The following is a 14,360-nucleotide window of genomic DNA, read 5'->3' on the forward strand; positions in this document are numbered from 1 at the left end:
GGTTCAAGCAGCCCTAAGACAGCCTTGCTCTCCTTAATCATTCCTAAAGACTCTGACAATCTTTATTAAGGTGATTATCACCCCATTCTTGTGGAATTGAATGGAAAGATCAGACTAGAACAGCGTGTGTCATTTGTCTTGTATGCAAATCCCCAAAATACAGGGCTCCTGCGTTCTTCTGGGACCCAATCAGTAACTGCAGTGCCCACAGAGGCACAATTCAAGAAGCTGCCAACAATCTCAATTTCATCAAGGAACAAAGACTGGGACCTCAACTCAGAGCAAGCCGAAACTCATTTCCTACCACCGAGAGCAGGAATCTCCGCGCAACAGTAAGGTTTTGCATTTGACATCCTCCGAGTCGAAACAACCAGACAACCTGTTCCAAGGGACCTGGTTAGCTTTGGTTTCTGGAAGAGATCTTGCAACCCCCATTGTTGAGGCTGACATCTGGCTCAGCTTCACGGGGAGCTCGCCCGAGGCTCAGATCTTTCCTCACAAGTTCATTTCAAATGCGATACTGCATCAGGATTTCCAAACTTTTTCTCCTTTCAATATTTCATGACTCACTGTTGCTTTCAAATGTTAACCCCCTCCCCGCAAAGAAAGTCAATACAAAGTCAGCAAGAACCTTTTAAAATGCCGACAGCGACTCAGCTTTCTCTTTACATTGTTCTTCTGGAGCGCTTAGTCATCCAAAATTAGGCTCATTTCACTCCTCCCACTGAGCTACCAATAACTCATTCCACACTGGACTGCAGCCCAGCATCAGGGAGAGCTGCAGAAGAGCCTGTAATCTTGGCAAAAAAGAGTTGTGCAGGTAGCTCTTCTGTACAGAAAACCCATCTATACTGGCAAACGTTTAGGAGTCATCCAGTTTTAGCACAGAATAACAAAATAGCACTGCCCACAGCAGCGAATTCTGGTTTTCAAAACAACTTAACAAGCAGAATACCATATACTTGATAATGCTGTTTTGGAGACCAGAACTGTATGATCACGCTGCATCTGCTGTGGTTGCTGTATTTATCACAATCAATTCGGACTGGAAAGTAAAATGCCTATCATGAGATGCAAACCTGCATTCTAACTCCCACAGAGTTGCAGGTAGTTAACCTATTCCACCTTCCTCATAATTCAGACCCACTCTTCTCATAGCATAAGAAGACCCTGGGCATGTCTGATTCACTGTGTCGGCTGAGACCAGCTCAACAACACAGGCACCAACTGCGTCTTCGGGCACTGGATACAATGCACTCACAAAGAGAGGAGTCACCAGTTCAGCAAAACCTTGCTCCCGGATTCACTTAGCCTCACCTATTCCACAGACCTGCCACAGAACAGCCTACCATGGCATGTTACTTTCACTGTGTCAGTGAGGCGCTTTCACAATTAAAAAAAAAATCAGATTAAACCAATCTGTCATCAAACACCCTCATTGAACACGGAAAGCTTCTTTCTTTTATTTTTTAATGGAGATTTTAATAGAGGAGTGTGGGCTTGGATAGTTACACTGACTGGCAGGCACATTGTACTGCCGTTTCTCGACAGGCGGCATGCACGTACCTTTCTGCCAAGATATCGGGAAACGAAACAGGTTTTCAAAAGCTTCAGAAGTGAAAAACACACAGAAACTCATAGCTACATCACTGCTCCCGGCCCCCTTATTTTAAAAAGCATCAAAATGACATCTGTAGCAATTACCGATGGGCACACAAATACTTTAGTACACATAGCCTAACATGTGCTGAAGCTTTCAGTGGTCAGCATGTCAAAGATGGGCAGACCCATAAGAGTCTGATAAAGGAACACATATGGTACACTGCTGGTCACTATAATTGAAGGCACCATGCCCAAGGCACCCTGGGTTTAGGGTAAAGAGAACAGACCCTCAGATCTTAGACAAGGAAAGACCCATGCTTGTAACACGTTCTTTAATCTCAGATCAATCATGGTCACTTTAATCTGTCGATTTATTCTAGTCCAGCAGATGCCCTTTAATTCCAAAACAAGACCACAGGCTCTCGTGCAGAGGAAGAAAGTGGGAAGAGAGGGCAGGGCAGGAAAGGAGGCTGGCATGTTGTGTTATCTCTGCCTCCCGTTCAAAAGATGGAACGAGATCAACACTTGCAGGACTGCCATAGTTTAACAAACATGCTGTGTTTGTAAAATCAGAAATACCAGACTTCCCCCGCAATCACGATGAAACATACAAATACTAAAACAAGGCAGAAACAGATGGTAGATAGGTCTGAAACTTAGGAATATCAATGATGCTCTAAGGTGGTAGGTCAGCTGGTTACACTGGGCGTTGTTTGTGACTCGTATGTTTTAGGGAATTTTGTGCAGCATATTGATGACACATGAAATAAAGAGTTCGTAAAAAGGCACAGAAACAATTTTCATTCACCCACTGATTGCAACTGTTAAACAAATAACTTGAAAGATTCAGTAACCATATATATATATACTTATATTCTGTAATAGTATGTTTTGAGATAAAAGAACACCATTAATGAGTAACTGGACATTTTACAATAACGGACACCCCTTCCACCCTATTAGTGCCTCAGAGCGAGAGTTTTTCTGCTGTTAATTGGACGGACTGATTAAATCGTCACCTTTGTCTCTGTAGTCAAGCACTGGCTGTTCTTCCTGCGCCAATTTGGGGTGAGTAGTATTGCTCCCCTCAACATTTTCTTCTTTTCATTTCTCTTGAAAACAATTCCCCCATTTCCAAGCCCTTTGCAAAGCCATGGGACAATTCTCAAGATGCGTGGCCTTAGGTCTTCAAATAAGATTTTTTTTTAAGGCTCTCGCTGTTGGAATCGCGCCCTTGGGTGAATATTCATTCAGTGCTCCGTCTCTCTGCTCATAAGGCATTACTACGATCGCTGTTTTTTCAAGACACACCAACCGACCTGTTGGCAATGCAGACCCCAGCTGTACTGTACTGTCTCTCTGTTCAGTCTGAACGCATCTCTCAGTCAACGGGGAGCAATCCCAAACGCCCAACAAAGCGGACTTTATAGTTTAGGGCCGTTTAGTCGGCCATTTTGAAAACTTTGACAATCCGTTAATAAATCTGCAACAGAAACATCTTTGGAGGCTTCAAAACGAGAAAATATTTTTAAGTATTTCACTAACGATTACCTGAGATTATGAAGTCACTTTTTGTGATTCATTACACAGAACGGTATAGAGGTGAAACTCCACGCAAGTTAATTACATTTTCTGTTCCATCTTCTCCCAGTACAGCACGGGTGCTTCTTACACTTGAATAAGAAGGCAGCCACGCCAGAGTCCCGGGAAATACTGTCTCCCGGTACCAGTGGTAGTATGTTAGTAAGAGAGTATGTTATCTGCGACGAGTACTGCGCCATACCGTTGCCTGCGCAATTGCGTCGACAGGGACAATTATCCAATATATCGTGTAACAACATTCGTTAGCTAATTAGTGGACATCACCTGGTTTGCAGAGTCGGAGGAGACACGCAGTGATGAAATCTGTCTTATTAAACTCGTGAATTCTCAGTGAACACAGCGGTTAACACGGCCCGGAGGCGAGAGAGATGAACCAGTCCTTCCCGTGCAGCGAGAGACGGTTTCTGCTTTCCCTCCCATGTCGGCCTGCGCTTCCCGCTCTGTGGACACAAAACGGCAAAATCGCACGTCGCTGTAGAGACGCTCTACTTCATCAAAAATGGAGTGACTCGCTACATTCATTGCGTAAAATCCGAAACAGCTGTGAAGACATACTGATTGGACAATAGTGAAGTGTTCACTGTTGCGCGAAAAGATACAATATCGCCTCAGTTACTGATAATGCTCTAGGCCACACAAACGCCACAAATCCCGTTACAATTTTTTAAACACAATATGACTGTTACCAATATACGTAACCTTACTTCATTTCTAAATAATAATGTATACATTATCAAACGTATCTTAAGCATTTACTAATGAGTACTAGAAATTAATACCTGCGTAAAAATCATATTATAGTACCTTACTGCTGTATATCAAGAATTGGTCACAATTAATGTTCAGGTTAATCAAATATGAACAGAGAAGACAACAGGTGTTCTTACCCCTGTCTTCACACGACTCCTACTCAATCCTTGATCACCCAGCGCCGCCTAGAGGTGAGGAAGCTGATAATGGCGACATCCTGTTGCTCACCGAGAACTGACGGACGAATTGTGTCTAACAGGTCGATGATTTCAACAGATCTTTATTACCGTCGATTGAATAATAGAGGGCGAAGTCTGCAGTTTTGTTTACTCTTGTAAGGAAAGGGTTAAGAGGGGACTTCATATCAAAACTGTATTATTTTATACATCCATATAAAAAAGATTAAGAACAATGTATTTATTTGTAACTTTTTCAACAGCTCAAGAGGGTAGAAGGAAGAAAAACAGAAAATCTACTGGGGCATAAACGATAAAAGAAATAGACAGAGAGATACACAGTCAGGTATAGACAGACCCAGACATCTAACCCACTTGCAGAAGTCTCTGAATAATGTCTCCTCTCATGAGCTGCGAGCTTGCGCTTTGGAATAAAAACAGGGACCTACAAGACTGCTTTTTATTAAAGTGTCAGCTCGATCCCCATTTATTTAAAAAGACACAACGGCACCTGCTGTTAGCAGAGGCTGCTGGAGAGCTTAATGAAAGCCCCTGGGACGACGAGCGGAACTGCACTTAATTTTCTGATCCCTGACAATTGAAATGATTCACTGAATGCAGCTGAAACCCACAGGGTTGTGGGTTTTGAAATACATGCCTGAAGACGAGTTTTCTTTTTCAGGAGCTTTGTTGAACCAAGGAGAAGTAGCAAACAAGTAGACAAGACAGACAAGCGCAGTACTAGTGCCTCAAGGGACACGTTCGGTGTGATTGTCGTACCCCACTGATGGATTGCTCTAATTAACAAATTGTTCGACTGGACAACAAAAATAGACTGGAACATTTCCAGACAGTACGCACTTGCCTGGTTCATGGTACAGTACACACCAACACCAGATCGTTTGTCATCTAAGCACACAAGCAAGCTAATGGCAAAAACAGACTCTTCAGTCCATCTGCTGCTCAGTTTTTTACATTTAGTGCTCCTATAAGGGCATATCAAGCTTGGGATTGTAAATACCGTGTCTCCACCTTCACACCAAGCTTTGCTGATCTAGTCCTCTCTGTGCCTTGAGGAGAGTTGTTTGTGTTGCTGTCCTGTTGATCAGTCTTTCTGCTCTTCACTTAATTTCTTACACAACTGTCACCTTCTATGAGGAGAGAAGTATTGTGCCCTTGCAGCTAAAAAGCCTTGTGGATAATTAATTTCATCTGTCCGGCCATTTTCCAACCGCTTCATCCAATTGTAGGGTCATGGGGCAGCCGGAGCCGAGCCCAGCAAGCAGCGGGCACAAGGTGGGGTTCACCCTGGATGGGACGCCAGTCCGTCACAGAGCACACACAGGCACAAACAACACCCACACCAGGGCCGATGTTCCCAAAAGCTAATTAACCCCCCAGTATGTCTGGTGCGAGTGTGTCTGGGTACCCCACTGTGTTTGCTCCGAAGAACACAGATTATGAAAAACAAGGTGGTTGCATTCTGGAGGTCTGCATTAAAGAAGAAGCAGATATGCCCCCAATGTTATCTATAATTCAGGAACTAGGAAGGAAAAGGCTCCATGCCTGAATAAATGTGTGTCTTGGAAAAAAGCCCTGAAACCCATTAAGCATCCAGCAGACATGTGTTGCCCTGAAGCAGAGCACACAACCAGCACACCCTGTGTCTGTCTCTGTCTCATGGAGCAGAGAGCCGCATCGGACCAGCTGGTTTTACTGGTCACTATTAAATCACCAATTTCTAAAGGCTCCATTGTGGTCAATTATACAGCTAATTTGTCCAATGAAGTAATTTAGACTACAATCCAAGTACTTTTCATCTGTCAGGGACCAGAGTTCTTTTGATTCAACAGATCATTAAAACCAGGTGCCCTTCAAGATCAGCTGGACTGAGGCTCTCCAGGACCAGGGTTAGTGACACCTGCTTGGAGGGTGGCACCTGCCTGCAGCAGACCAAAATATAAAAGCTGAGCTTTCCAAAGAAAAGAATAAAAGGACCGCCCAAGGCAGATAACTCCCACATTATATGCAAACAGGCCACCGCGGTCTTCAGCTCTGGCAACTAACTGGCTAGTAAACGACCTTTGGTGCTTTCAATCCTGTGCCAGAATTGTACTACAACCCACAGCTTTAAATATTTAGTTGATAATTATCAGTATTACCAGCATTCCAAGAAGATGGTTGTTTCCTTGGCCTATTCTAGCTCTGCTAACTCACAGCCCTTGATTCCTGGGTTCAATGTGGGACTGTGGTGCTTTCAGTGTGGCAGGATCTGTCTGTTTTCGCAGATTTTCAGGACAGGTGTCAGACAGGAGGAGAGGTGATCCCAGGTCTGTCTCTCATCACTGTGCGAGTGCCCATGGCGAAGGGTGAGAGGTGTGACTTGGGAGGGTTGGGGTGGAGGGTATGACCCTACCCTGAACTGACCACTCGGCTACCCATGTGCAGATGAGAGGCCAGTTCAGTACACTCCCGACTCCAGGCTGAGGTTGAGCAATTATTCAATTACAAGCGCTCCTTGTCTTTGAAAACTGGCGATGTGTCACCCTCATCAGTACTAGATGACTGGAGTCAATCCAAGAGACTGGAGCTGGAGAACACTGCTGAGATTTGCTAACCTTGGAGCACCTGCCCTAACTCCTGAAACTCTAATCTGCCAGCAGGGGACTCTTAACCAGCTGTATCTGCCTTTGAACGTGCAATGCAGTCCTGGGCTAAGGCAGGGACACTCAACCAGTCTGCTCCATTCCAGTATTCAACCTGCTCCTGAGTTCTTTCACTGGTGCTCAGCAGGATCACTGCAGCTATTAAGGTGCTGGTTGTATGAGGGAATGACTGGAGCAGGGGACTGCAGTGGACCGGATATGAGGTGGCAGCAGGGTCTCCAGGCCCTGAACTGCATGAGCTGCTACTTCTGCCTCCTGGTCCACAAATCGCTGGATTAATGTTCTCTGAATTTCCCTAAAACAGTGCCGGTGCTGCACCCCCCCCCCCCCCCCCAGGAACTCCACAAGAACAGCAGGACAGGCAGATGCTGAAACAACGGGACCCTTTGAAAGGGAAATGCCAGAGGAATCGCAGCTCTGTTGTCAGAATAGAAAGGTGAACACTGGCACACCGCCAACCCATTTCAGCCCAGAACAATGGAGAAGGGGGTGGACTGAACGCCTGGGATTACTGATGCATTAATAACCACTGACAGTGCATAAATAACAAAAATAAGATAGCAGAGCAGCACAGTAAAACGATCACAGATTTGCTAACCCTGGAGCACCTGCCCTGATTCCTGAACCTCCATCTGCCAGTAGGGGACTCTTAACCAGCCCTATCTGCCTTTGAACTTGCAGGGCCACTCAACCAGTCAGCTCCATTCCAGTATTCAGCTCCAACCTGCTCCTGAGGTCTTCCACTGGTAATTAGCAGGATCGCTGCAGCTATTAAGGTGCCGGTTGTATCAGAATTCTGGAACGGAGCAGATAAGAAGAATCACATGTACAGTATAGTATGCCTGGGTTAGGGGCTGGCCTTTCTGTTCCTTCTTTGTGTATTTTTTCAGCGTCAGCCGAAGCTATTCAAATACCCGCAGTCTGACAAAAGCTTTCTTTAACGCCAGCTTGGCAGAGAAAATCCTGAGCAGCGCAGTATGTCATGATTAGCCCTTCCCTCACATGTGCAAACGCAAGGCCAGTGAATTGTCAGGCTCTGACAGAACGTCCCAGACTCTTATCCTCACACTGCTGGCACTGATCAGATGTTTATCGCCCACGTATCAGTCAGCACCACTTTGCACAGCCACCGAGCGCCGGCAGAGTTACACACGACGGAGGCTTGCTGTTGGCAAACGAATGCATTTACAGATGGCACTGCTTGGAAACGCAGGGACAAATCAGGAAAGTCTTCATGAATAAATTACCTTCCTCTGTGCAGGAGGAGTCCTTCAGTTTTGATTCTTGGTCTTTTCGGCAACGCTCCTATTAGCTAAACTGAAGTCGTTAAAGCCTATGTTGACCTCATTTAACCAATTGTTCAGGGCCTGAAACAGGAGGCGATATAAAAATGTAGACTGCACCCTTCAAAAATCAGAACCAAACAGCCCCTTCCCCTTGGGTAAAAAACATACAATGAAGGAAGATAAAATCAATACTATCCAGTGTCAGTTCTCTTTCTAGATGCTTCATGTTTAATTTCTTCTATTCATTTTGCATATTCATTATTTCCTTTAGTTCAATGGCTTTTTCAGGGCAGTGACACTCAGAAACCAAATTCCGCTTTTCTGCATTTTACTTCTGGGGTTCAATTTCTAAATTCTCAGTCGGTTGGCTACGGTTTGTCTGAGGTGCTGAACACCTCAATGTCACCCCAGCCCTCTTCAAAAAGAAAAGTGGCTCAATACAGCCCCCTACTGGTCTCTTCCATTAAAAGCATTCCAGAAAAAACGCTCACAGAGGTGTGTTGTCAAATTTGTACAGATCATTTGTCCCAGTCAAACATATGCACAGAAAAGCATTTACTATCTCACAATTTAAGCAGAGGAGACTTAAAATAATTCCAAATCTTAATTCAGCGATTTAAAAGCCAGTCACCTGAAGCTCTTAGGTGATCACAAGTTTTTTAGTCAGCAGAAATCTCACAAGTCTAAAGCCCTATCATGAGCTTAAATTATTATTACATTTTTTTTTTTGCATGGCATGAAGACTTGTATCTCAGAACAGTGTCAGAATGAACTCCTTCTCCCCACCATGTTGTCTGAGCAGAAATACACCAGAACAATATTCAGGTTTCTTTCGCCTAAACAGAAAATCCCTCTTCAACACGTTTTTCTGATCCCAAGTTATGACTCAGCTGACCTGTCAGTTTATGGAAAGTCTGTTGAAGTAGAAAATGGATTTTTATCCCCCAGCTATCCATCAATCCCCTCACTTTCCCTTGGTCTCTCTGTGTTTTAAGTTGTGCTTATTGTTCCAGGACTAATTCTGATTAAAATGTAAAGGTGCTAAATAATCTATTGATTTTACTTCAACAAGATGAAAACTTGCAACATTTACTACCAATGCAGAGAAGGGATTTGACATTGATTCCACTGGCTTGTAATTTGTTCAATTTCCGGCTCAATGGCTTTGCAGACAGCTGCCCCTGCCTCCATGCCTTGCTAAGACAGAACTCTTTTGTGTCGTTAGCACCAGAACAGGGGACCTCAGCCCCAGCGCAGGAGTACTGCTGGGTCTGCTCTTTTTTGTTCCAACCGGGCTTTTTATTCACCAGGACTAATTGCTGCCAGTAATTGATTCGTTTGCAGAATGACTTAATTTTAGCTATACAAATAAGTCATTATGTGTAGTGTATTGATCACATTACTCCTATCCTGGAGTCCCTGCACTGGCTTCCTGTCAAGTTTCATGCTCACCTATAAGGCTCTGCATGGCTTGGCACTTCAGTACCTGTTTGAGTTACCATCATCCTACTCCCCACCTCGCAACCTTCGCCCTTCTAATTAATCCTGTCTTCCAAGCCCGTCTACACTCTATGGGTAACAGGGCCTTCTCCTGCTGCTGCCCAAAGCTCTGGAATTATATCCCTATAGAAATCACAGAGCCACCTTCCCAGAGTACTTAAAAACTAGAATCAAACCCTTTTTTAGAAGGGCTTTTTATTGAACTGCCTGCCTTCTGTATTCAGACCCTCATTGCGACTGTGTCATCCTGCTGCCTCCTCTCCTTGTGCGTTTCTTTCTCTGTAAAGCGCTTTGAGAATCCACTTTTAAAGGCACTAGATAAAATCAAGTTTATTATTATGAGTCATTAGCCTTAATTGAACTAATAAATTGTGTGATAAGAACATATTCTACTCAAACGTTTGCATTTTTTTTTGTTACTTATGAAGTGCAATGGCCTCATACATGTTAAAGGGCTGAAAAACAATCCAGCAGGTCATAATGACCCCATTCATAAGACAAGTATGGGTTCTACTGAGTACCTGAGGGCTGGAGCTCCAACATTAACCTGCGGGTGTGTGTGGATTGAGAACCCATGGGCTACAAAGTGCGATCTCATGCTTTCAACAGGGCCTCCACTTCATAAACCACAGGCTTGCGAAATGAACAGTGGGGTTTACAAGGTAAATTACTTTATTTGAGGTATTTTGAACATTACACTTTCTTATAAAAAAAAATGTGAAAATCCAAATATGTATCAAACAAGAAAGAAAATAACCTGACAGTTCATATTCTCTCATGTTCCAAAAGTAAAGACAACCTCACAAACGTTAAAAGTCGTTTTTGTGAAACCAGATTTACCCTGTTGCTGGTGACAAGTAACCGTACTCCTTTAGTGTTAACACTGCATATAATGGAACTGCCTTATTGCACGTCATATTTGCTTTGGTTGGATGGTAGTAGAAGCCGTTTTTGTTCTTTTCTTGAAATAAAAGATAACGGCTACCAGCAAGGGTGGCACAGTCAGCACTGCTGCTCCACTGCTCTTAGGTCGTGGGTTCAATTCCAGACAACGTCTGTGTGGAGCTTGCACGTTCTTCTTGTGGTCGCCTTTTTTCCAGGGACTTCAGTTTCTTCCTCCCCCCCCCCCTACTCCTCCTTAGCCATGCTTGCTGGCTTAATTAGTGCTTTTAAGTTGTCCGAGTCTGTGCCCTGCAATGGACAGGCACACATTCCTGGCCGCAGTCCGGCCTTGTGCCCTGTGCTTCTGGGATGACTACTGGAAATGTGCAGTTTCCCGATGATGAATTGTTCTATATTCCTGCTGGTGCATCTGTCATGTCTCCATGTCTTTTGGGGGTGAAAAACAAGTCACAGTTGATCAAATGGCACTTTTCCCGTTCACTCTTAATACTGAGGCTGAGAACACAAGAACTCTAATCCAAGGTTACCCGTGGGGGCCACTGTAACATGCCTATGGGCTGTACAGCTTAATGCAGGGCTTACTGTTCATTTATGGCTGATAAATGAATTGTGAAAGTTACAAGGTAGGAGAGGGAAGACGACAACAACATTTCAAAACTGCAAAATAAAAACTTCTAAACCCTTTTTATTTCTTACACAGCTGTCACATCGCACCCCATACCCCTACTTCTATGAAAAGAGACGTATCGTGTGCTTTAGCAGCTGAAAGCCTTTGGAACATGTTTCATCCACCCATTTTCTAACCAGTTCATCCCATTCAGGGTCGATAGGGAGCCAGAGCCTATCCCAGCAAGCAACGGGCGTCCAAAGTCCATCACAGGGCAGACAGCCACAGACACAAATACACACACTCGTACCTGGGCCAGTTCTCCCAGAAGCCAATTAAGCTACCAGTACAACTCTGGACTGTGGGAGGAAACCAACAAGAACAAGGGGAAAACATACAAACCCCACACAGATAGCACCCCAGGGGGCTGAATGCTAACCGCTGTGCCATCCCAGCACGGAAATATGATGTATAGATCCGTAAATCAACCCAAAACCTTGTATCATGGTCAAAAAAAGTGATATCATCTTCTAATACTGAGAATTGCAAAGTCAATACTTCTAATCAAGAAATAAAAAACAAAAAAACAAGAACAGGTTCTTCCAGGAACAAAAACACAAATGCCTTTGCCCCCGGTACATCTGACATCCACAAGCTGGGTCTGATTGTCTGCTTATTGCCTCGCCCTGAAGTTTCCTTTTTCCAATTCTCTTCCCCGTGTGTGGGTCGTCAATGGGTTAGCTCCAAACTGTGAGCGCAGGCAGACGCACCCCAAAACCCTCCCACCAGTGGTGCGACCCGATTGCGGTACTACAAGCTCTCCATAGACCTGACGGACACATCCCAGGGCCCGTCCTGCAATGGTGCTCCAGTGGCGCTCCCTGCTTTTAAAACTATTTTCGTACAATCCAAAGATCAGGGTCTGGGTCCCAGCGCCTTTACAGCCCAAACCCCTAGGAGATGTGAAATACAAAAGCCAGTCCTCCCTCTCATAAAGTCCTGGCAATGAGACTGAGCCAGGGATGGAAATCGACAGCTCGCACTGCATTGCAGGAACCTGTGTTACTTGTGCAGAAGTAATACCTTTATAATGATTTGAACTAATGTGTGTCCACACGTACTCCAGATAAAAGTTCCTAGCCATTCCAGCCTGGAGCTGGTGAAAACCCGAGACGGCTCAGACCGGGGTGGAGCCGGAGCCCTGCGCAGAGGAGTTAAAACTCGGTGTGCAGCGTTCTCCTGGCGTCCCTGCCCGGGACCTCGCTGGGCTTCACGAAGACGCCCTCCATGGCCCTCCAGTAGTTGTGCTGGCTGGCCTGGCGCATGGCGTGGACCTCGCGCTGCCCGTGGATGGGCCGGCCGTACTGCTCGCCCGTGACGGACAGGAGCCCCTCGGTGGCGGCGTGGCGGAGGCGCACGGGCTCCGCGCGCTCCCACAGCTCCCCCCCGCACAGCACCGTCCACTCGTCCAGGGTGTCCCCCTCTCCGTCCTCCCCGAACGCGCTCACCTCCTGCAAGACAGGCGCGCAGCCGCCCGTCAGCCCGGGACAAGCTGGGGCGCTGGCCCCCGGAGGGGGGGTCGTCGCGGCGTGGCCCGAAAAAAAGGTGCCATCTTTCAACCACCCCCGGGCCTTCCCAGCTTGCCCCCACTCGGGTCTACTCACCTGGTTGGCGGACAGCGGCGAGGAGAAGTGGTGGCTGTGCAGGTTGCGGCCGGTGTTGACGTGGGTCAGCCGGATGGTCTGGCCGCAGCGCACGGGGGTGCCGCGCTGGCACGCCGCGCTGCCCGTGCCGCGCACGCTCCAGTAGCTGTTGCTGTCCTCCACGGCCGTGACGCCCGTCACCGACTGCTGGCCGCTCCCTGGCACAGGGGAGAGCACAGCGCACAGTCAGGCTGACGCGCCCTCGGCGCCTCAGGAACGGGCGCGCTTGGCTGCAACACAGGTGCGCCAAGCGTACAAATGCGCGCTCGGGATTTAACAAGAACAGACGCATCTCTGTCAACTGCTGTGCAGGCTGATTTAAATAAGAGCTGGGGAACTCCCCGTGTCGTCGAGATCTAGAGTCCTCACTCCATTACGCACTCATTTACTGTTGATCTGTAAAAGAAGTGCTTTCTTTGATGTCAGTCGGTCGATAGGTGAAAGGCAGAAGTCGAATCTGCAGGACTCCCGTTCACTGCAGTTGCCCATCCTCGATTTAAAGAGCTAATCAGCTCGGTGTTGTGCACCTCTACACTAGTCTAGTCCAGCCTCTCATACACATGACCTGTTTCCAACACCTGGGAAGACCTGGAAGTTACTGATCTGCTGTGCGAAGTCATTTATTCAAGTACGGCAACTGTAGTAATTGAGGGCTGAATGTCTTGAGATTTGCGTTCACAAATGAACTGATCACAAGTCATTACGTCTTTTTAGAAACTGATCATAGGGACCTGGGGGGCCGGCGGAATGCGGGCTTCACAGGAAGAAAACTGTGTTCATAATGAATGATTAAGCTCTGGTCTCATGATTTGTTTTTTTAGAAACGTTGTCAAATACAACACTACAGTACTAAGACATGACTTTTGAGGTACGTTTCGTCGCGTTAGGTGTTATGGTGCTGTTCAATTCCGCCTGCTTTAGTTAAGTTAAACGTTTGCAGTATTACTGTGGTTTTAATAAACTGCACCCCGGGGGACCCTGTCATCGGCAGCGAGAAACGGACGTGAGTTGTACTCACCAGACCCGTATCGGACATCGTGCGAGTGCAGCCTGACGTTGTGCTTGACGTTCAGCAGCTTCACGATGGACCCGCACGTCACGAACCTCAGCTCCGTGCCCTGCGAGAGGGTCCACAGGTACGAGAACAGCAGCGTGAGCGCCAGGACCGGACCGACACCACCCGAATCGCCCATCACTACCGCCAGCGCCGCACTCCTCAGCCCTGCCTACGTCACCAGCAAACAGTCGGTGCCCAGCACACGGGGTTCCTAGAGCAACGACTATTGCCAGAGCGCCCTCTGCTGCGGCGGCGTACCCATTACACAATTACGTATTTCTTCTCGCTAGTTGGTCCTCATCATGCCTGTGTTCTATAACCGAATCCGCATAGATTCTTTCACTTTTTTATTGTATAGCCTATATGGCATACAATTTTCAACTCCATTGGTTATTAAAATAAAGCAGGGAAATGTTAAAGCTAAGTAAGGGGGGTTCAACCAAGGGTCTAGCCAGGAACGCTCAAGATGATGTCCAGGGGGATCCCCAGAAATAAAGGAAACGTTTTC

The 14,360-nt window shown here is 46.4% G+C and overlaps 1 protein-coding gene across 1 annotated transcript; it reads right to left on the reverse strand.

Moving 5' to 3' along the window:
• Window positions 1–10,234: 10,234 nt before the first annotated feature.
• On the reverse strand, window positions 10,235–14,043 carry sdf2 (stromal cell-derived factor 2). The gene is made up of 3 exons (XM_088906926.1): window positions 13,814–14,043; window positions 12,757–12,953; window positions 10,235–12,603 (listed from the first exon to the last, which is right to left on the reverse strand). Exons 1-3 carry the CDS (start codon window positions 13,986–13,988, stop codon window positions 12,307–12,309), a joined length of 669 nt encoding a protein of 222 aa, XP_088763052.1. The 5' UTR covers window positions 13,989–14,043; the 3' UTR covers window positions 10,235–12,306.
• Window positions 14,044–14,360: the final 317 nt, after the last annotated feature.

This window comes from Atractosteus spatula, chromosome 27 (genome assembly GCF_055471065.1).
Source record: "Atractosteus spatula isolate fAtrSpa1 chromosome 27, fAtrSpa1.hap1, whole genome shotgun sequence".
In the NCBI taxonomy this organism is placed as follows: domain Eukaryota; kingdom Metazoa; phylum Chordata; class Actinopteri; order Semionotiformes; family Lepisosteidae; genus Atractosteus; species Atractosteus spatula.

Excerpts from the sequence above, each read along its gene's own strand:
- sdf2 (XM_088906926.1), bottom strand. The coding sequence starts at position 13,988 with ATGGGCGATTCGGGTGGTGTCGGTCCGGTCCTGGCGCTCACGCTGCTG. Across the intron at positions 12,954-13,813 it reads CGATGTCCGATACGGGTCTG|GGAGCGGCCAGCAGTCGGTG; the intron begins GTGAGTACAACT and ends CCCCTGTGCCAG. Across the intron at positions 12,604-12,756 it reads CGCCGCTGTCCGCCAACCAG|GAGGTGAGCGCGTTCGGGGA; the intron begins GTGAGTAGACCC and ends CCTGTCTTGCAG.